General features: G+C 37.4%; 1 protein-coding gene across 1 annotated transcript; it reads right to left on the bottom strand.

Annotated features, from left to right (window-relative positions):
* Window positions 1-318: 318 nt before the first annotated feature.
* LOC150084559 (uncharacterized) lies at window positions 319-22,413 on the bottom strand. Its single transcript, XM_090376287.1, has 3 exons — window positions 22,383-22,413; window positions 3,528-4,784; window positions 319-469 (listed from the first exon to the last, which is right to left on the bottom strand). The coding sequence occupies exons 2-3, from the start codon at window positions 4,775-4,777 to the stop codon at window positions 319-321; spliced, it is 1,401 nt and encodes a 466-aa protein (XP_090232413.1). The 5' UTR covers window positions 4,778-4,784; window positions 22,383-22,413.

The raw sequence follows: 22,413 nt of genomic DNA, 5'->3' as shown, positions 1-22,413 counted from the left end.
TGGTTACCTTCTACGTATTTTTTTCTTTAGAGAATAAATGTTCGTAATGAGCAGATGTGTACTTTATTATTTGCGTTTTGTAGATGGATGATTTCAGTCTTTGCTCCGCGTTTGTAAACAAGGTGCGTCTGCAACTATTTAAAATTATTTCATCACATTTAGAATATGTGAACTGCAAAAACTCGTGCTGTACATCGTTAAATGCAGCTTGCTCATGGCCACCTGAATTTAAAGTAGTGTGGCGACGCATTGCATTCGATTTTAATCAATGTCCATAAATGTACATTTTTTGAAGATTTGCTCCAACAGAGAGCCTTCTCAGCGAACTGTATGCGACTCTCCTTGCTTCTGTTCCGTTTTCTTCCTGTTGTTCTTCACAGAAGGACACTGAAAGGCGTCGCAGTGATCTTGCTTGATGGCCCTTACAAGAAGCTTTAGTCCAATCTTGTCAGCCCACTTTTCGTCCACTCTAGAGGAAAGAAAAAAGATAGTACGTTATAAAGAGCATCTTAGCAATCATTATGTATTACACGTTCCATCAGATGGAGCAACTTTGCTCCAATCATCACTTTAATCGAGATGTTTTTTCGCAAGTTATTCCAATTTAAAGTTAACTGTTATTTAAGACGAATAGCACTTCACTATAATTATTTTAAAATAAATAATCGTCCTTACTTGTGTATTTATTATATACAGAACGTATTCAGGAAAATTCGTATAAAGGAATTTAATGCCAGCAGGGATTCACATTTATAAGAGTATATTATTGAGAATATTCAACATTGAAGTGTGGTACTAAGCATATAACTATATTGCAAGGATTAGCTTGTTTAAATAGAATTAGAAACAATACAGCTCGAAACTTTCACATTCTCTCGGAAACATCTGCACAGTGTTATTTAAGCTGTACATACGTGTATATACTGAATTATATAAAATATCATAAAGATTCTATTGTAAGTGATTATATAACCATAGACTTTATATTTAAGTACCATATTCTGCTGGTCTTAAAAGAACAGTGGAGTACAGTGAATTCACCAATTGTTACTTGTTTGGAGAGGTCTGGATTCGATTTCTCTCTATACCTGGAGGAATTTCTAAAGGGCTTTTCAATCGAGGCTGTAGTTAGCCGATCTCAGGCAGAGGAAGTAATATTTTTCGCCGTTAGTTATGTCGGGTTTATCAGGAGTATAAACAGAAACTTTTTAACACGCACACAGAAGAGATAAAATACAGTACATGCGGTGTCCGTCTACCGGCAACATAAGAACACCCATAGAAGTGTGTGTGTCAAGAGGTCTTTAACAAACGAACTTTCAACCTTAGCTTAATCATTCTGTACGGAAAACACTTTGTACAGCATACAGATTAGCTCGAAAACATTTTATCAGTTTTTTGTTATTATAATTAGTTGGGTTCGGTGTATGTTAAGTGCCGAAACAATTAAGGCTATGAGGCAGCAGTCTGTTGTATCTGTAACGTTCATTCTTCGGTTGGTTTGCTGGGCGACAAACCATACAACCCTCACTTAAGAGCAACTAACTTATCCACGTGCGAAAAAAAAAAAAAAAAACACACACACATAAAATATTGCACGATATTGATGGGCTTCAAACTAATCGCTTTTCCACTGGGTCTAGGAGAGAGGCGAGTATAACCACGGTGTTACATGCAAGGACATAATAAGAGAAAAGAGTTATCTTATCAGTTATATGCAAATATAAAACTGCACCGCTTGCCATTACTTGCAAAACAACCAATTGTTAACTGTCTGCCTTAGAAAGAACATACACAATTCCTGGTTGGCTGTGTAGAGTGGAATAACTTACTTTTACAGTAGTAAGGCTGATTATTGTTCAGTCGTGTTTTTTTTCCTCTCTCGTCGCATTTAAAAAAGAAAAATAGATGAGAATTCTATAACATTAAAAAATCGGATTCATGCCATCGGCATAACGTTATGCTGTAGTTCTTCGATTATTGTGCAATGTAAAAAATACTTTTGCATCAAAGTATACTCATAATTTTAAACAACAAATGGCAATTTCACTCCTACTCGTGAAATTTTATTTGAGGAAAATATTGTACGCCGTATTCTGTTCTTATAGCAGAAAGTAAGTATGCTAAGTTATTGGAACGATTCAAATTTTGGATCGGCAGAATTACCAGTACCCGAGGGACTGTTCTGAAACTGAGCCATCAACTTGGTGATGGACATGTGGACATGCTTTTTTTTAAAACCAAAGATAGGAAAGTTGTGTTCTGCTTCGCATCTAATATGCTGCAATTTAAATTCTATGTATTTCTCAAGGACTAAACATTGCCTGTAATATCTATAACGGGTAATGTTTAGTCCTTGGGAACGCCATATGTAAACGGGGAATTGAGATGACGCTTGTGGATGGCTCAGCACATACCGCAAGATTAAATGGTGCAGATAGAAATAACTGTTACCGTCAAGCATCGCAAGTAGTACTAGAGATAAGGTAAATATTATTTACCAAGAAACGAGTATCGTATGTTGATGTCACTGTTGCTGTCGTATTGCTCAGTTTGTAATTTGCATTTGCGGGATGTTCCATAACCTGGTTATCATAACTGCACAGAACCTTGCAGTGATTTTTTTACACGAGTCCACCTTAAAACGTTAGCGAAGTCTTATTTTTTAACGTCAACGCATGAATATTCATAGCTCAATCATTTTCGGATTTATTCGAACTTAGGGCTGCCAAAATTACACGATTGGTCCGGAATACGTGAACGTCATCGTTCTGGAAATCGGCGGGTTTGTGGAGCCAGGCGAATTAGAATTCTAAATAATGGCCTTTGTCACAAATCCAGGAACACAAACTGTGCCCCAAAATGCTCGTCAACATTATTTACAATTCGAATAATAATTAAAGCAGTCGCCAAACATATAACTTGATTTCAGCGTCTTATGTTTTAAAAAATATATATATATAAAAAAAAAAAAAAAAGATTCCTTCAATCCAACAAATTGCTAAAAAGTTAGGAAAGCTGTGAAAGTTATGATTAGCCTTTTTGAAAGTATAATGATTTCAGCTCCATTATCTGTTTTTTGAATGATTTGGTTCAAAGCTATATTCACTGCTCAGAACGAGCAGATATGTGTTATTTTCAGGGTGGTTATAAAGTCTCCTTCCTCACTTTTAAAAATTAATAACTCTAATACTAACTCATGTTGAAAAACTATTTTTTTTCTTCATTATAATCGGTATACGTGGGAATTTTCAGTTAATAAAAAATTTTTTGTCGAAATGCTAATGCCAAGTTTTATCTATGATGCATAATTTATTTTCTGAAAGTAATTTCTAGAATGTGTGTTGTGTAGCCTAGGGAAAATTTATATTTTTGTTGTTTGTGACCTGCGAAGCTTTTATGGTTTTCTTCGTGTAGTGTGAAAAATTCAGTTAGTTTTTTTTTATCAATCGATATCATTAAGCAGCTTACTACTTCTGAAATTGATATTTTAACAAGCGTTGTACTTAAAGTGCACTGATACTTACACATTAATGAGGCGGAAAAACATCTTTTGGACAATGTTGGAATTCGATTCTCTTCCACTTCTGACAACTTTACAGAATATGTGCTGGAGGCATGTTGGGTCATCCAAGTTTTCAACCCCAAACTTAGCTATTGTTTCTAGTACAGGACTTTTCTGAAAGGTCAAACTTCGTCGCTTTCTTCCCGAAGCAACGGCCGTAGTGACCGGAATGGTTACAACACTGGGCACGAGAGATGCTAAGAGTAAACCAAACGGTAGCAATCCAAGAGCGAAAGCTAAAGGTCCATATCGAGAACTTTTTTTTTTGGAATGACTGAGGCTAATGTACTTCTTAGGGGGAAGGCTGTAAGCGTCGTAGCTCTCGTAAGGGGGATGATAATGATCGTACTCCGGCCCGTAATAATCTGAATCTATGTAGTCGCCGCTGTCGTACTTGCTAGCTCCAGGATTGCTGCCGCTAGTAGCATATACAGGATATATGTTAGATGGGGATGAATAAGTGGATTTAGGTGGCACGCTGACGTGAAGCAGGTCTTTTGCTCTTTCGACAAAACTATCGCTGGTTGTAGTAGAGAAGGCACTGTAGGGATCAGAGAGCTCAGGCGAAGGGAAAGAGAAGTCGCTGGCTGTTTTATATGGCTCGTTAGCTGAAAGATCGCTGTCTTCGTAATCGTATCTCTGACCGCCTGAATTAGGTTTGCCTTTTGGGGTGTAACGGTGACTATACGATTGGTACTTGTCTCTTCGATCCGGCTGCTTGAACTTTTGTCCATTTTTCTCCCTCTGTCCTGCGTACTTGGCATCACTGGCGAAGAATTGGCTGGAATACTTTTGTTTGTTGGTCTTTGCTGTTGGCAATGGAGGGTGGTAGTAAGACACAGGGGTAGGAATAGCTGATTTAGGGCTGGTGGTGGTGGTAGTAGTGGTTGTTGTGGGAGCCGAGGAATAGCCATAATAGGAGTACCCTAGATTCTGTTGGGTTGCTGGCCTCCCATATGCCGGAGGAGAATAAACGGCATGGCTCGTTGAAGCTGCTTCAGGAGTCAGTCTGTGATTACCCATCTCTGGAGATGATGTGTAGTTAGGGTCAAGCAGCATATTCCATGGGATACTACTGACTGGTTCTGAACGGTGGCTGGATGCACTCTGATTATAGCATTGGGCTCCTCCGGCCATGCTCACAGTGAAGAAAACAATCCAAGCACCTGGGTTTCGAGATTTAGTAGTCACACGATACTTACTGGAACCCATCTTGCACCTAAATAAGAAGCAAAGGAAGATTAGAAAGTGTAGAAATATAAATTGGGTGAAAGAAACATTCATCTACTTAACTTAACCTAATATCAAAAGTATTTATTTGTAAGGATCTTTTTATTTCAACTGGTTTGACATTTCATTTGGGAGGATCATTTCAAGGATCAGGAAAGTTATACATTTCATTTGGAAGGATCATTTAAATTGGTTTCAGTGTATGAAACACATGAATTCAAATTTCTTCTTCATTCATAACGATTTTTAGAGGAATAAGTATCAACTTATTTGTCTGCAGAAAGTAGAGGTGTACAAGGAAATCAAGCAGGATGGACGATCTTTTAATTAAGCCTAATAGCTAAACCTAAGTAAAAAAATGTTAAATTGACCTTTTCTGCATCTGCCATCTACCGATACCGATGGTAGATGCAGAAAGAAATTACAAATAGTTTAGTTTAGCAATTACAAATAAATCTGTAATTTCTAAACAGTTTTTATGCATTAGCGAAATTATATGCAAAATTTGAGGGTAAAAATTGAGAGGCTAGCATTAAGAGAATACGAAAAGCAGAATACATTGTAGTCGGTTTTTGAGTTGTGGAACAGAAGAAAACAGTGTGGCGGAGCCATGAGATGTAGAAAATACCCTTCCTTTAGACAACCGTTAAAAGGGGAAGGTGTTCAAAAATATATACACTAGCAAGTTTGAAAGTTGATTGATTTGATCTTTAACAATTGTATAAATAAGGACAAACGGTGCGTGGGGATGTGAGAGAGTCGCAGTAGGGACTGTGATGTCAATGTTCGTTAAGTTTAATGTGATTTTATTTTTTAAATAATAATAATGTTTTGTCCTCTTTTATAAGAAAGAGTTTGATATTTTAGAAAGTTTAAAATTTTTAAGTTGGTGCTTTTATATAATCATTAATATTTTGATCGGTGGGTAATTTTTAATTCTTTCTAAAGGGCGTCTGCTTCAGCGAAAAAAGCTGATTTGTTTTAGTATCCCAATGGTGCTTGCATTTCCTATTATAATTGCATTCTAAACTAGTTTCAATAAAAGAAACTCACGGATCAAAAATACTTTCTTCGCCATTGATAATGATTTTTATATAGCGAATACACAAGAACGACAATAAAAATATTTTTAAAATGCCAACTTCGTTGAAAAAAACAGGCTGTAGATGTATGGAACTCTTCACCTACCAGAGAATACGGAGATCTTTAACCATTTAGTGGAAATGCCTTTCGTTTCTCTGTCATAAATGCAGAATTATTTACAGGCTGAATCCAACAAAAAAAAAACCTTACTTATCATAAATTTATAGGTCTTCTGTTTTTTTGTTTACTTTTTAATCTCTACATCGTATAAACAAAGTGTGAACAAAGCGATTAAGACAAACTATCGGCAAATTGAAAGAGAGAGCGCGAGAGAAAGATTTTGCATTTGTGAAACGGTTTTGTTATGCTGGGCAAAGCAAGATATAGTGACGTACCTGAAAACGAAGACGGACTGATAGAATGACTAACTTGTACTCAAACACTGTACCGCTTACCCCTAAGGCATACAGTTTAGAAAGTTCCGCGTCTAGAGAGAGTTTGTCCTCTTAAATGACAGCTCAAGCCTGTTACCTACATTCGAAGCCATTTTGATTTTAAATTTCCCTTTTTCACGCTTTTCAAAGAGCCGTAGAGAGCATTTTCCAAGACCAGGAACTACACAAAAAGGAGGATGTTTTCACATTTGAAGTAGAGGATTGCGTGCAACGTTTGTGACATTTCTATGATAGTTTCTACTTCTAACTCTACTTACAGGCTGGTGATCACGAGCACAACACAGCCCCTCCCTCCCGCGTATAGATATGGGCACTTTCTTATGTATAATTGAATGTGACATTATGGGTCGGCACTGCTAAAGCTTTCTTTGGATGGTCAGTTCTAAGTTGAACCGTAAAAGAAAGTGAATAGAGGGCGTGGTGTCCATTTCTGAACCCAAGACGGTGCTTATTCGGTTACACTTGCTTTGCTAACTAGAAAAGTACGTTCGGTAGAAATGCGAAAGGGTCGTCGACCGAGCACAGCTTGGCTTTGTTTTTCGCTCAAATTTACTTCACTGTGCTTTCTGTTATTGCTTGGGTTAAACTTTACGCTTATGCGATTAATGCGTATTGAATAAATACAGGCAATTTTTTTATTCTTCATAAAATTTCGACACTGAATGCAGTGTATGGCAAATAACTGGCGTGGTCACTAATGTCACTGATTTAAACCCTTGAGATTTTACTGTCAACATTACTGGTTGAAGTTTGTAATTATCCTCTCAACGTGGTATAATAGTGTTTTAATTTCACAAAAATCAGTTCACACGCGTTTTGTTTTCCTTTTAATTTGTTCTTTCTCTCTCTCTCTCTCTCTCTCTCTCAAGTTGATGACGAGATTCAACTTGAAAACGTTGCCATCTGGTTAAAGGAGTGTATTATGGTTTAAAACTTGCTTTTTATCCTTGAACGAAAACCTCTCGGGAAATTCACAATAATTTTGCAAGCCATAGCCTACAAAGTAATGATAAATATTAAAGAATTAAAGAACATGGAAACGGCACTATTGTCCCAATTAGCCAACTTGTCGAGGAAGCACAGGACGCCAACAATAAGAACTTTAAAAGATACAGAGAATGGGATTACAGAAAAAATTCTAGAATAGCAACAAATGAAGATGCACAATTTAAAAAAAAAATCTGGTTCTATACCCCAGTCAGAGAAGTTAACACAGTCAATTCGACATTGAAGGCAGTAGTTAATCGTATTTAGCAGTCTCTCGAGCTTGAATCACGGTCCATTCAAGCGCGTGTGCTGCTGCTGATGTACTCTCGCGATTGACCTAATAGTATCCAATCCATTCATTTCAAATGCGAGACATTAAATTTGAAACAAAGGGAGAAATTGAAGGAAGCGAGGATGAATAGAGTGAGGTACGGTATTTAAATGTTAATTAGTGTTATGATTAACTCTGGACAAAAATTAGTGCCGTTTTAAGGCGCTCGGATTTTGTAACATCTACTGCTTCAAAATTATAGTATTTACTATTTCGTATATTTAAAATTTTAAAGTATGTTAATTACAAAAAAGTGGCACTTTGACATTTTGATTAGGGACTTTTTCTGTATTTGTGTGGAGAAGTGTGGCTGTTAGCATTTTAATCGCATTGTAATTGCAAATGATATGACATGTTATAATATATTAATTTATTTCTGCTTTTTTTTACTGTAGTATAAGTAATGTGCTAATAGAATATTGAAAAAATAAATATATTTTTTAAACTTTTAGGGGCTGCAAATTTTTGGGCCCTAGGCATGCGCATTTGCTTAAACATGTCACTGATCAATATGTTGTCCAGACTAAAAAGAATAAATCCTGAAAATTTCCTAAAAATACCACCAAAAGATTAGTCACAAATGAGAAATTTCCGGATGGCTTAACGGTTAAGAAATTGGGCAGTCTGGATAAGTGGCACACTGGTGTTTTTTATAAATCCTATTAGCATCAGTTCAACGCCGAAAAACCCTAATTCTAAACCTTTCTTCTTCTTCTTTATATTATTATCTCTCTATACATTAAAAAAAGTTTTCCTCCTAGTGTTATTTATTCGAGCCAATGGGAGAAGAGGGCGAGGCAATTACGTCACTACAAATGCAATTAATTATTAATAACTGCCTCCATAACGGTCACCATAACGTGCACGTGCTTCGCTGTTTAACATTTGACTTTCCATTGTGACGTTTTTTGTATATTAATGAATATTTTATGCTTGTAAATAGTTTAGTATTTTGTAAATATTTTAAATATTTGTATAGTTTGTAAATATTTTAGTCCTGCTCTTTAGGATGCAACAATATTCCTCATGCATTATAAAACCCAAAGCAAGAGGACTTTTCCTAACTGACCTATGTAAACGCAGGTAAATAATTACATACTGATATTTATTCGACCTCGAGAATGCCGCGGACTACAAATGCACAGTTAAATAATTACATAGGTCATTTCCTGATTAGATTTCGATCAGTGCGTTTAGACATGTGTCTTTTACGTAGAAAAGATTTCACTTACTCCGCCATACCTCTACATATTATGTAGCAGAGCATGCGCGGGGTTTGGAGCAAAGCGAGCAGGGGACTAATCCCACTAATTATTGTTATTATTATAAAAAAAGGGGCGCGATGGTCCAGTGGTTACAAAACTGGACTATCACCTTAATGGACCCGGGTTGGAGTCCCGCTTTGGCGGAAGTGAACGCGGTTCCATCATGCTGAGAAACCGGGATAATAATAATAATAATAAATTAGAATAATAATAATAATTAATTAATTAATAATCATAAAAGATAAATAAATAAATAAACATCGCGAAAGTTCGTCCAGTGGACCTACTTTCCCCAAGGTCAGAGTGGCGGATAAGTCAGACAGTGGCGCCATCTGATGTCACTCAGAAGAACTAACACTACCAATGGACATAAGCACAAGCTAAACAAGTCCACCTCCATAGATGGATGATGTCACGAAGAAATAATAATCATACTGCATCGAGTGTGGCGCAGAAAAAATTCACTCGCGTTCAAGCCTTAGGCAGAGGGGTCGGTTCGAAAAGTCAGAGACAGTTTCCAGAGGAAGGAGCAAGTGGCGGTTGAGCAAGTGCGGTGTCCCCGATGGCTACCACAAGAGAAGGGCAAGACCATCCAGCCCCACCACTTGGAAGTGCTTCCTGTGCAACTACGCTAGTGACCACTCAGGAAGGAAGAAAACGCCAACGCATGAATTGGAGCATCGAAATGAATACGTAAATCATGCAAGCATACTACGAAATAACGAAGCTAGAGACCGATATGTAAAAAAAAGAAAATCTTGAACACCTGTAGGATACCAACAGTAACACCAGACATAACAACAATCACCCTGTGCACTTGGTAGCAATACTCACCACTTGGTGGAAACCTCAATCGGAGAAATAACGTAAGAGAAACAATAATAATAAATAATAATAGCCACATCTTTCATCTTGAAATGCTTGGTACACTCGACGTGTACCAAGCATTTCAAAGAATGAACGAAATCAATCAACCGTAGGAACCAGTCAACAATAATAATTAACTGAAATGCTGTCAGTCGAATGCCGGCGTCACCCCTTGAAGGACATTGAGTTGGGATTACTGTGATTACACTCGTAAAATGTTACGAAAACGAAAATACCCAGTCTTGACTAATTTTATGCTGCTGAACACGAAAATCACATTAAAATTTGTCGATTGGCTCTTGTTTTCGAATTACAGTTGGGAGTCTCATATTAGCGAGTTACTCTACATCAGGGGTGGCCAGCGGGTCGATCGCGGATTTAATTTCGGTCGATCACAACGAATTTTAAATACACAGTCATCCCTCGATTTGTGCACCTTGTGCAATATAATTTTTGAGATGAAGGAAAAAAATAGATCGCATCACAAATTAAGTAGGCCACTCCTGCTCTACATTATGAACTATGGCTCTCAGCAAAACGCATGACAACACCGCAGTTTCAGTTTTCTGAACTTCTTCATGTCACTCCTCACGATCATCTCTAATAATCCGTGTTTATTATTTCCCAAAAAAATGCTTACTGCATTTTTAAAGCCAGTCCAAGCATCTCTTTCACTTTTTTTCATGGATTCTTCAAATGTAGATGCAAATAGCGGCGTCCTGCTCTGATTTTTCTTGTATAAGCAATAGAATTTAGTGCAAACATACTTGAACAATTTCCTTTTTATTCAGGGCTTGGACGAACTGCTTCATTAAACCTCGCTCTTTTTCAGAGGAGGTAACAGTACTTTCTTTCGAACTACTATTTAATATTCTTTGAACCTGGTATCAGAGACTGTCTTGGTGCATATGCCTGACTGTCCCACTCGCACAGAAATCACGACAGTGTTGTAACCAAATTGTTGATCGAATAGCAGCAGGCCAATAAATTAAAAATCTCCACACACTACCGTGTGGGAGATTTTAAATTTATGATCCGTGTACTGAAATTTTTTTTTTCCAAAAGAAGCTTAATGTTTTCGTAGTTTTGTCTTAAATCCGCATTATGGGCTACAGGAATGGAGGCATACTTGTTTCCCTTATGAAGGAGAACTGCTTTGAGACCTTTCTTCGATGAGTCAATAAATAACTTCTACTCTCTTGGCTGGTAGAAAATTAAAAAAATATATATAACTGCAGGAATTTTGCAGCAATATATCATTGTGCCTTCTTCGGAAAAATGGGGAACCAGTTCCTTTTCATGATGTCTATATCATGAAAAGACTGTTCCTGGAGACAACTTATTCTTGAATTTCAGTCTTGATACTAAAAGCTTTACAGACCATTTGGGTAGATTTAAATCTCTCACGAAATCGTCGAGTTCACTTTGTGGTCCAGAATGATATAAATATCTTCGTTTATATCATTCTATAGATCGTAAATGTCAGATTCGGGATATGATAGTACAAATTTGTATATGCTCAAGAACAACTGTAGAGGTGGAATCGGTAGTTCGGGTCCATGCGGTACTGGCCTTACAGCCAAAGTAATGTCGTTGGGATGCACAATGCACTGTTTGTTCTTCGCGTTATAACCTGCTACATTTACAGAACAAAAGTAGCAGTCATTAACATGATCCGGTGATTCCCTTCACACCATGGAAATGGCAAATTATGACTTCTTTTTACCACATTTTCACAATCACCAGCCCTCCCACATATGTATAGCACGCTTTATGGGGGATCCAACTTTTATATTCGTCACTCAATTTAATCCCAAATTATGCAGCTTCAAATTTGTTCACGATTGACGTTATATCCTATCTTTGTTTCACCACTACGTAGTTACCGCAAATGCAAACAAAATTACATTGGACTGTTCACAGAACCACGAGTTGCTCAAAGATGTGGAGTATGAAAATCCTTTAGGAGCAGATACTAGTTAATACCACTGCATTATAAAACAGCTGAATGCGAAAGAAACATTTCACAAGTTTCACATAGCTACTTGACTTCTGACTTGCAGGTCTTGACATATTAACCTGTCAGTCGCATATTTTTTTTATTAACCTGTCGCATATATTTTTTTTTATGTAAAACCCAAACACGAAAGGTATCAAAACCTATAGTACCATGCATGGGTTGAAGGAGATGGGGAGGGAGGGGATGCCGGAAACTTTTTTCTGTTGACTAAACTTGGGTTTCACCTCTTCAAGCCTCCAATAAGCAAAGTGGTGATATTGCACCGGTTGATGAGAGTCATCTGCCACTTAGTATTATTATTAGTATGTATTAGTATTATATTATATTATAGTATTTTATTATTAGTGCTATTTTACACCGATGAGCCAAAACATTATGACCAGCGAGTCGTTATGCAAATCGAAGCACTGCAGGTGAACTACTGCGCGTGCACGGTTCCGGACACGGTATAAAAAAAACCTGATAACTGAGCTCCGTTAATCAGTGCTGCTCTTGTTCTTCAGATAGGAAAGGCAGCGGACTTAATCGAGTTTGACAAAGGCCAAACTATAATGGCCAGACGACTGGGTCAGAGCATATCCGAAACGGCACGGCTGGTGGGATGCTCACGGTCAGCCGTGGTTAGTAACTACCAAAAATGGTCCGAGGAGGGGAAACCCACGAACCGCCAGCGAGGTGTTGGACGACCACAGCTCACTGATGTTCGAGGTGAGCGAAGGCTCTCCCGGGTGGTACGTGGCAACAGAAGGGCGACTGTGGCGCAACTTGCCGGTAATTGGAATGCCGGTGACGGAAGTAATGTGTCACAACACACAGTACTTCGAACCCTGCTGAAAATGGGGCTGCATAGCCGCAGGCCGTTCCGATTGTCCATGCCAACCACGGTTCACCGGCGACAGCGCCTGCAATGGGCACGCGAGCATCGAAACTGGACCTTGAGTGATTGGAAGAACGTCGTCTGGTCCGATGTGATTAGAGTGATTGGAAGAAGGTCGTCTGGTCCGATGAATCACGTTTCCTGTTGCACCATTGGACGGCTGGGTACGTGTGCATCGTTTACCTGGGGAAGTGATGGCGCTGGATGCACCGTGGGACGAAAACAAGCCGGTGGCGGCGGTGTCTTGCTTTGGGCAATGTTCTGCTAAGATACCCTGGGTGCAGTCATCCATGTGCCGGGCACTCTGACGCCTACCTAAACATCATTGCTGACCAGGTACAACCTTTCATGGCAACGGTCTTCCCCTCTAGCGGTGCCGTCTTTCAGCAGGATAATGCGCCATGCCACACCGCCCAGATTTTCGAGACTGGTTCGCAGAACACGAGGAAGACTTCCAGGTATTGCCCTGGCCTCCAAATTTCCCAGAGATCAATCCCACCAAGCATCTGCGGTTTGTGTTGGAACAGCAACTCCGATTCGGGGCGTCTCAATCAGGACCTTACAGGAGTTAAAGGATCTGTTGGTTACGTGTTGGTACTAGATACCACAAGACACATTTCGAAATCTTGTAGCATCCATGCCTTGCCGGTTATGAGCTGTTTTGGCTGCTAATTTGGCTGCCTTGCCGGTTATGAGCTGTTTTGGTCATAATGTTTTGGCTCATCGGTGTACATCGAGCAATATGGCCTTAGTCGCTGATTGTCCTAAAACCCTACAACAATAACAACAACTAGCCACTTTTTTTTTTTTTATGAAAACCCTAAACACGAAAGGCATCAAAACCTATAGTACTTAGTACCGTGCATGGGTTGAAGAAGTATGGGGGGAGGGGGATGCCGGAAACTTTGCTCTAGAGACTAAACATGGGTTTCACCACTTCAAGCCTCCAATAAGCAAAGTGGTGCTATTTCACCGGTTGATGAAAGTTATCTACCACCTTTCATTGAATCCGCAATTAAATATCTGTGCTGTGGATATCAGATTAATGCAAGGGTCTATAAAACCTAAAGAGATCTTTGAGAAACGTGGAACAAGCAGCGAGGAAACCAAACTTCAGTTATACCTCCTCGTGAATGAACACATTCCAGCATGGTAGAATGGTGAAGCTGAACTCATTTTTGCAGGTATGTTTGATTGATTTTGTTATTTTTGCATGGGCTATTTTTGTCATATGGGAAACCTCAGAACAGATGGTTATTGTAAAAGGAATAAAGATAAATATATATCTGAAGATATTTGAAACCAATACAGTAAAGAAAAAATATATGTACACAGAAAAAGAATATCGCCGACCGGGCTAGCCGAGTGGGTAAAGTACCTGCCCGGCAACCCAAAGGTCGCGGGTTCGATTCTCGCCTCGGGCTTGGATCAAAGTACTGCAAAAACCTTGGGAGGTGCAATATGGCCACAGAAGCCAATGCGCCAACAACTACCAAATCAAAAAAAAAAAAAGAATATCCAAATAGAAGAAATAAATAAATTCAGGAATAACTAGAAGAAAATGAATAGCATCCCTAAATTTTAGTAGATTGAACAAATTATGGAAAACAATGTAAATATATTTATAAACGAAAATAAAATTGTTTAATACAGTGCTTTTAGTTAGAACAACACTTACCTTTGAAACAGAAAACATGGCCAATGAGCAAACAAAAGAGAGAACAGATAAAAGCAATGGGAGAAAAAGACGTTTAAGGGAAATGATGGGAGCAGACCTAACAGAAAAACCAGCAAAGAAAGAAATAAGACAGAACAGGATAAAAAATACTTCGTAAAACAGAAAAAATGGAAATGGTTGAGACACTTATTGAGAAGACACAGGAACAGTAACATAAGAACAGCATCGAACTGGAGACCTAATCGCAGGATAAAAAAAAAAAAAAAACAGGCAGATCTAAGACAACCTGGCAGAGAATGATCAAAAAAGAGAGAGGACATCGTGGGAGGAGCTAGAAAAGCTGCAGTGGACACACGGAGATGGACAGAGGCGAACTGGGTCAAAAATTCTTACCGTGGCAGCGCCTCCTTAGCCAGGTGGGCAGGAGCAGCAGTGCGTAGCCCACTAGACCGGGGTTCGAGCCAGTGACCACCAAATACGGAGGATGCGGAAAGGTCAGGGAGTGACCACCGCATATCCCCGGAGCAATATGGCCTTAGTTGCTAATGCTCCTAAAAAAAAAAAAAAAAACAAGTAACAATCTTACCTTGGAAAATTTGCAGCGGCGTCATACTAGTGTTTATGGCCAAAATCACACCGGCCTCAAGCCTACCGGGGTTTCCCCAGTAAGTCTTACGTTCCATCTCCAGAGATGGAACGTAAGACTTACTGGGTCATACCTTCGGGCCATAAGACACAGGGGAAATTTTAGGAAAAAAGTACGTCTTATGTCCGGAAAATAGGGTAAGTAATGCGGGAAAAGGGAAAAGTCTTTCATCTATTTAACCAACCACATCAAAGAAGTGTATTTGAAGAAATGCCAGCATCAAGATTTCAATAGCCCTGTTTATTATTAGCTACTCCATATAACCATACATTTTTAGGTTAGTTGTAAAACGAGAGGAGCTTAAATGGCAGATTCATTACTTGTTCTAAACTTCTTATAAGCAGGCATCTCTCTCTTACTACCTTTTTTGCAGCTTATCATCAGTAATTTTTCAGAACTATAATTCTTCCTTTCCTTCCAAACTATCTATTATATATAGCTATCTTTTCGATACTTTGATCCGTCTTTTTTGTCTTAATATTTTTGGTTCGTTTCAGCGAATGCAGCGTTTAAAGGTGAACTAAGTTTGATTATTGGAAAATGGAGTTATTAACAATCAGAAATAATATATTTTTAATTTGGTTTCTTACTGTTTGAATTATGATTTCCTGAGAATGATTACTTCATGCTGCGAGTTCAGTGTTAAAAAGAAGAAAAAAAGTCAACTAAACGACTTGTTTTAATACTAAACAGCTTCCCCATAATAATGTTTATTTGATAGGTTTCCACTAATCATGGCTGACGGCGTTTGTCAGTCAAGCTGTCATTACTGACCACTACTGCAGATCAAACTACGCGACAAGCTTACGTTTTTCTTTAACCTACTTTGGATAAGTTAAGTTGGTTTACTAACGTTACGCTTCCTAAATGCGTCATTAAAAGTTAACCACTATTCATCGTATTTTTGGTAATTTAACCTTATTTCATAAGGTCAAGTCACATTAATAAGGTTAAGTCGTATTTAATAGGTCGTAACTTCCATAATTTGACGCAACTATAACATCCACTTTACATCGTAGTGATATGCATGCAACATTACGTTTCCTGAATCTTTAATTTAGCACTAACTGTTAGTTGTATTTGCTAACCTTATTTAAGTAAGTTTAGTTTACCTAGAATGTTTATTTAAATAAGTTTATTTATATAATTATTTATTTAAATAAGTTTAGTTACGGTTACCTACAGTAAGACATTTAGTGGCTAGTTTCTAATCTATTCATTTAAAAACATAATGCTGTATAATAATGCTGGGTGTTATCTAAATGGTTAAAAGAAAAACAGATTGGAAGTTGGTTACATAACGTTTTATTTGAGGTAGCTATCCGTAATGATAGTTTCACTGGTAATAGTTGTCAGTTTTAACCAGTAGAGACCAATAAGAGACTGTTATCAGAGAGTGAGATTGTCACGCTATCGATCTATCATATTCGAAGTTAAGGGTAAGTCTTCCGAAGCCTTAAAAAAAAAAAAAAAAAAAAACTGTGCGCGCGCCAAGCACGTATAGCGGAAGTTAAGTGAAACTTCTTTAGGCGAACACTTGACCGAGGAATCCGTATTGACCGTATGAATGCCGCAGGCAACGAATCTGCATGAATGGGAGCCTCGAAGATATGAGACGTGCCGTTACCAAATCTAGTTTCAGCAAGTGCTGTGGCATCTGATGATATTTAAACCCATTTGACTTAGATAGAGTACTGTTCTAATCACTTTGTTCTTGAGAGCCACTTCAGCTGTTACAGGCCGACATTTGACTTACATCCTCATTTGGAAATGCTGTTTGAAGAAGAGCGTGATCTCGAGTTGCTACAATCTTCACATCGTTCTTGACCCAAAGCCGATCACACACACGGAACAGACTGAACCGAAATTATTATCCAGGAATGTATGTTTAAACTGTGCGTGGATGCGTCGGTGTTTCTTTAAATCCTGTTGCTGCTCCTGCTGTGTATTACGTGTTGAACGAGTTGATGGAGTACTTCTGGCAGTCGGTTTTGGCTTCTTCGCTTTTCCTTTACGACTGGGCTTCGAGGACTCTTCGTCGTTTCCATATGCAGTATCAACTTCTATGACTCCTCTCAAATTCACATCTAACATTTCTGGGGAGTAATGTTAGAGGAGAAAAATCAAGGAAAAACAATGACAGTCACTCAGCTTTAGACGAGAGCTGCTCCCTGGTGATATATCTTCTGTAGGCTTTGACCTCAAGAATTTCTTGTAGTCAGCATCCATCTCCTGTACGTTTTGGAGCAACTCCATTGGCAGGAATCTGTCGCTCTGTTAATGAAAAGATTGGAAATTCCCCCCGAATTTCCAATTACACATGTACCAAAAGCTCTTGGCGTATTGATTTCACCTGCTATCATTTTATGTTATTAGCCTTCGGCACGCTGAATTATAAATTCTTTTCCGTCGAAATTTTTTATTACATAATGTGGAGAATGACGCAATCAGTATGGGTACTGATTGGGTCATGCGTCGCTCGTGCGTGGTACGGAGTGGTGCAATGGTGGGGGGGGCGAATCATTTCGTGTCGCATTTTCTTAGCAATTTTTGTCAATCGACGGACGTATTGCACGTGTACATACGTTATACACCTTACAACACTCACTACAGTGGACCCCCGCTTTACGATTGTTCCCTGTATGATCAAATCACTTTACGATGGACACTCCATAACAAAATACCGTTCACTTTAAGATATGTAGTAAGCACCGGTCATTGTGATCACGTTTACGAATTGAATTTTAATTGTATTAATGTCGATTCTAATAAGCGAAAATAGGAGGAATATTGTCCACAGGCTATAAAAATAAAGATATAAATAAAGCACAGATTTAGGCTTTATTACTTTACCAATTAACAAAATTAAATGATACGTGAAAATCAGAAGAATATTTTCCACAGGTTAACAAAAAAAAAAGCAATTACATTGGATATTTCCAGGTGGACATCCTCCAATTAATAACCATACTTAACGCTGCTTAACTTCGGCGATCGCATGAGAATTGGGGTAGTGAACCTAGTAACTATAGTTAGTTATTTACCCTCCCTGTAATGCGTTTACTTATATGGCAATAGTTGCATTTTCGTTGCGTTTTTTTATCGATCCACGAACTCAAGTTACTCCCAACTGAAAGCGCGCCTAAAGAAGGTTCACTTCAAAAGTCGTTTAATTAACTCTTTCTAGGTTGTCTTTACATCAGAAGAACTGAAATGAAATGCTATTTCATTTCAGTTCTTCCCAAAGGATGCTGTTGTTATCCACAACATTCCGTCTTCAAATATACCCTTTACTTCTTTACTTCAGGTTTCACTTTTTTGAGATTAACACTTTTGAGATTCACTTTTTAACACCAAATCAAATCAATCAGTTTTCATTCCATCTTTTCTTCGCTGACAAAATCGCACGTAATAAAAATCTTTACATTTTTATTACGCGTGATTCGTTTGAATTTTCATTTCAATATATTTATATTGGACAAACTTAAACTTGGTACTTTATTATTCAACAAACTTACGCACCTTCCTTACAGAACAAATTAAAGAGTAGGGAGTATTGGAAAACAATGTTAGACACGTGGAAATGTGATCGTCAGCAGTGTTAGGTGAAAATTTACCTTTATGTTATTTTTCTAAATTAATAATTTTGCCAGTACCTTGTGGTCAGTTTCGAACATTTTGTCCCAAATATACAGATTACCATTGAAAACATTTGGCAAGTTATTAATTTTTAAAAGTGGGAAAGGACTTCATAACGATCCTATATATATATATATATATATATATATATATATATATATATATATATATATTTATTTTTATTCAATGGATAAAATATATATTTTTATTTTTATTCAGTAAATAAAAAAAGTGTTTTTGGGTGTTAACGACAGCCGTATAAAGGATTTTTTAGCATATTAAAGCTAACCGATTAGGTTGCATAGGCAAAATATCCACGTGGTATTATAAATATCTATGTGATTTTATTTTAAAAATGTAAAAGTTAATGAAAAGATATATGGTAATTACAAATTCAAAGGTAATGTAAAGGTAACATAACGTAGATGCCACAAGTTACCTGTAGATAAAACCCATGAAAATTCATTTTAAGTTGGTATTTAGATTTTATTGGCTGAACAACAAAGGTACATGTACAGGAAACTATTGAAACGTTATAGGTTGCATATATGGATAAACCCAATGTACATTGCACTGAAATAGTGAAATCGGGTGCCATCCTTATGAGATATCGTTTCACATATATCAGCCAGTTACCTATAAGCAAATAATTATAAGATAATATTTAAGCGTAAGATTATTATAAGATAATATTATTATGATAATAGTAATAATAATGATACACATGCAACTATTTATATATAACTGTAAGATAATTACAAGATAATCTTTAAATATAAGATTATTCTAAGGTTTATTAAGCAAGCAACAAAAATACGCGTATATCTGTATACGTGCAACTATTTACTGATTCACTTATCTACAATGTCCAGGGCCGTCACTAGCACGGACGGGAAATTGCGCGCCCTGATAACCCGAGCACTAATTTTGTATTCTTCATTCATATACTGTTCCTCCAACTATTTTTTTTCCACACTCTGGGAAAAAAATTTCTATCCTAATTCCTTATCTTATCTCGCCTCTAGTAAGCTAAACTCTACTACCACGCTCTGGCTTTGTAGCCAGTCTCAAGGTAGGCCAGTAGATATACCCAATCACAAATACCACATATATGCAGAAAAATGTCATAAACAATATATATATATATTTTGTTTTATTATTATTATTATTTTTTTTGTTGTTGTTGTTGATGATGATGACTATATTGCTTATTAAGCCTTCAAGTGACTCCAGCAGTGAGTACCAGCTAAAATGGGATATGGGAAAAGTTTCTTTAATCAAGACTTAACTATAAGGGTTCCACTTTTGAACAGCTAATCAGCTAAAAGCAGTTTTGACCTCTCTCTCTCTCTCTCTCTCTCTCTCTCTCTCTCTCTCTCTCTCTCTCTCTCTCTTTTGTAGTCACCGCCATCCTTTCCAATTTTTCCCTGCCACTTCATCTCCCTGATACTAGTTTAAAAATTTGGAAATGAAATACATAGACAGAAAATTCGATTTTGAAAGAACTTTTTTTAAAGCCACGTTATTCCCAACAATAGTTTGAAAAAAAGAACTGGTAAAACAAAAAAATGGCGTATTTTTGGAGGCCTTTTCGCCCCCCACCCCTTGGGCGTTGCCTCATCCCATGGATAAGAAACCCTCAACTAAAGGGTATATCATGCAATTTCAGTTGCAAGAAGAGGCGAAAAACATGCAAAAATATGACGAACTTTATCGAGGCAATACATTTATGCATAGACATGAATCACAAACAAGTGGAATATAGTTTATTATTGTTTAGTTTTAGAGTTTGCTAATTTTAGAGACTTTAGGGTGTTGTCATTAAAGTTACGTAGATAATTTAACTGAGTGGGCATATAGTCAGGTGGTTAATCGCGAGATTACAAAAATGCATGCATTTTGAATGGATGTGGTTCATGGCTGCATGACGGCTAACTACTGTTAACGTTCTCGTATTCTGTCTGTTTTTTTTTTTTATTTCTCCCACCTTAAAAAAAAGGTAAAGTGCAGCCATTATCAACCCACTGCAGGATGGAAGCCTCCTCAACAATTCATGCTGGGGGAAATGAACCATAATCTGCCACGCTGATCCGCATTCAGCAGTCAAGGGCTTGAACGCCGGTCTACTCAAAGAGTGTGTGCTACTGCACTCCCGCTCCTGACCACTCGGCTACGCGACCTTATGGGATTATAAGCAGAAAATGTATTTTTTTTTATCTTAGACTTTTAAAAAGAGCACGTACGTTTTCGGGTGAGGATGTAAAAATTGCATAGAAGGTTGCTTCTCAAAGGTAAGAAGGAAGGGGTTGTCATTGTTTCTCCTCTCGTCTCATAATAATGACACAAACTCTCGAAATATGGGAAGAGTCATTCTTCTTTGTTAATAGGTTTGCCTTTTTTTTAAGGTTATTCAGAAAAATCTGTCTTAAATTTGAACTGCGTTATCATACAAGGCTTAAAAGTACCAGTAATGAAAGAGAGAGTTCCATTTTAAGAAGTAATTATTTTTGATTTTGTTGAAATGCGAAAGTTATTTATTGATTCTGTTATTATCATTTTAATTACTTCTTTCTGTGACGTTTATATTTTGATTTTCTAAATCTAGCAGAAATAAATGGTTTTCCTATTAGTTGTGTATATTGGTTTCCCCTGTATTAGGCAAGTGATGTTCAGGATAATTTAAGTGGAGTACCAGCATAACTTGCTGTACTAGAATTCTAATTGTTGCATTGTGTTCATCATATTACCACCCCTTAAGCTTTATAAGCTGATATCCCAAGATTCCTCCTCTTCCTCCTTGCCTCAGAAGGACTAGTGCTAACCTTTCCAATAAGTTGATCCAACTTCGCCATGCTACAGTTCACCTTTAGGCAATAAAAATAAGCGTCGTTAAAAAGGATTAAATCTTATTTCGTGTTTTTTAAAGAAAAAACTCGAGTCGAGCTTCCTGTGGTAAGGACAATGCAAACCTCTTCCAAAACAGATATCTAACCGACAGTGTGTGTAAAAAAAGAAAGAAGAAAAAAAAAAAGGTATTAAAGTTTCTCCTGCCCAAAAGAAATTTGAACCTAGACTTTTCCCATGAAGTATTTAAAATGCAGCAGCAGTTATAGGCACGAGAGCTGGGTTGATAAAAGTTTCATATTATATTATAATGACACGCCAACCAGTAAATAAAAAACATCTTTACTCTTAGTAATGACCACTCTTATACCACGTGAATATTAAGGTAGTTTATTCAGTTAATAACTAAATTCCTGTATATTAAGGCGACTTTTCAGGAACCTTGCGGATATCCATCATCAGATCATATATTAGCTGTTGTCAGCTCCTGCTTGCCCAGTGTCTCGATAGAATGCATAGTTCATATTTTTAACCATACTAATAAACAAAAAAAAACAGGCAAAGCAAATCAACATAAGTTTTTCTAGTCAGAGCAATCACACTTCATCAATGAAACACTTGTTATCCAGACTCTTCTTTTTCCTGTTTTTTTATAATTGTAAAATACCTTTTCTGCTTTCTAGTACTATCCTCTAAATTTTATTAGTTAGACTGCGATTAGAATACAGCATGCTAACAAATTTGTTATACTCTGTTGCCACAACAAAGTTCGCCTCATATAATTGTAACTTACTACTAGCAATAGGAATTTTGATTTTATAAAAGCAAAGTGCAATTCTTTCACTACCTGGGATCTGGGAAATATAAGAAGAGAAAAGTGACAAGTTCTACTTACGCTGTCTTGAAATTGCGAAAGACTTCCTGTG

This window comes from Mastigoproctus giganteus, chromosome 6 (genome assembly GCF_048544385.1).
Source record: "Mastigoproctus giganteus isolate SK-2022 chromosome 6, ASM4854438v1, whole genome shotgun sequence".
In the NCBI taxonomy this organism is placed as follows: domain Eukaryota; kingdom Metazoa; phylum Arthropoda; class Arachnida; order Uropygi; family Thelyphonidae; genus Mastigoproctus; species Mastigoproctus giganteus.
The sequence above is the reverse complement of the archived record's forward strand: the minus strand, read 5'-3'. Positions and strand labels throughout refer to the sequence as shown.

Bases quoted from the DNA above. Each gene is read 5' to 3' on its own strand.
- LOC150084559 (XM_090376287.1), bottom strand. From the start codon at position 4,777: ATGGGTTCCAGTAAGTATCGTGTGACTACTAAATCTCGAAACCCAGGT. The intron at 470-3,527 runs GTAAGTATCAGT...TCTTTCCTCTAG, and splicing joins TTTTTCCGCCTCATTAATGT to AGTGGACGAAAAGTGGGCTG.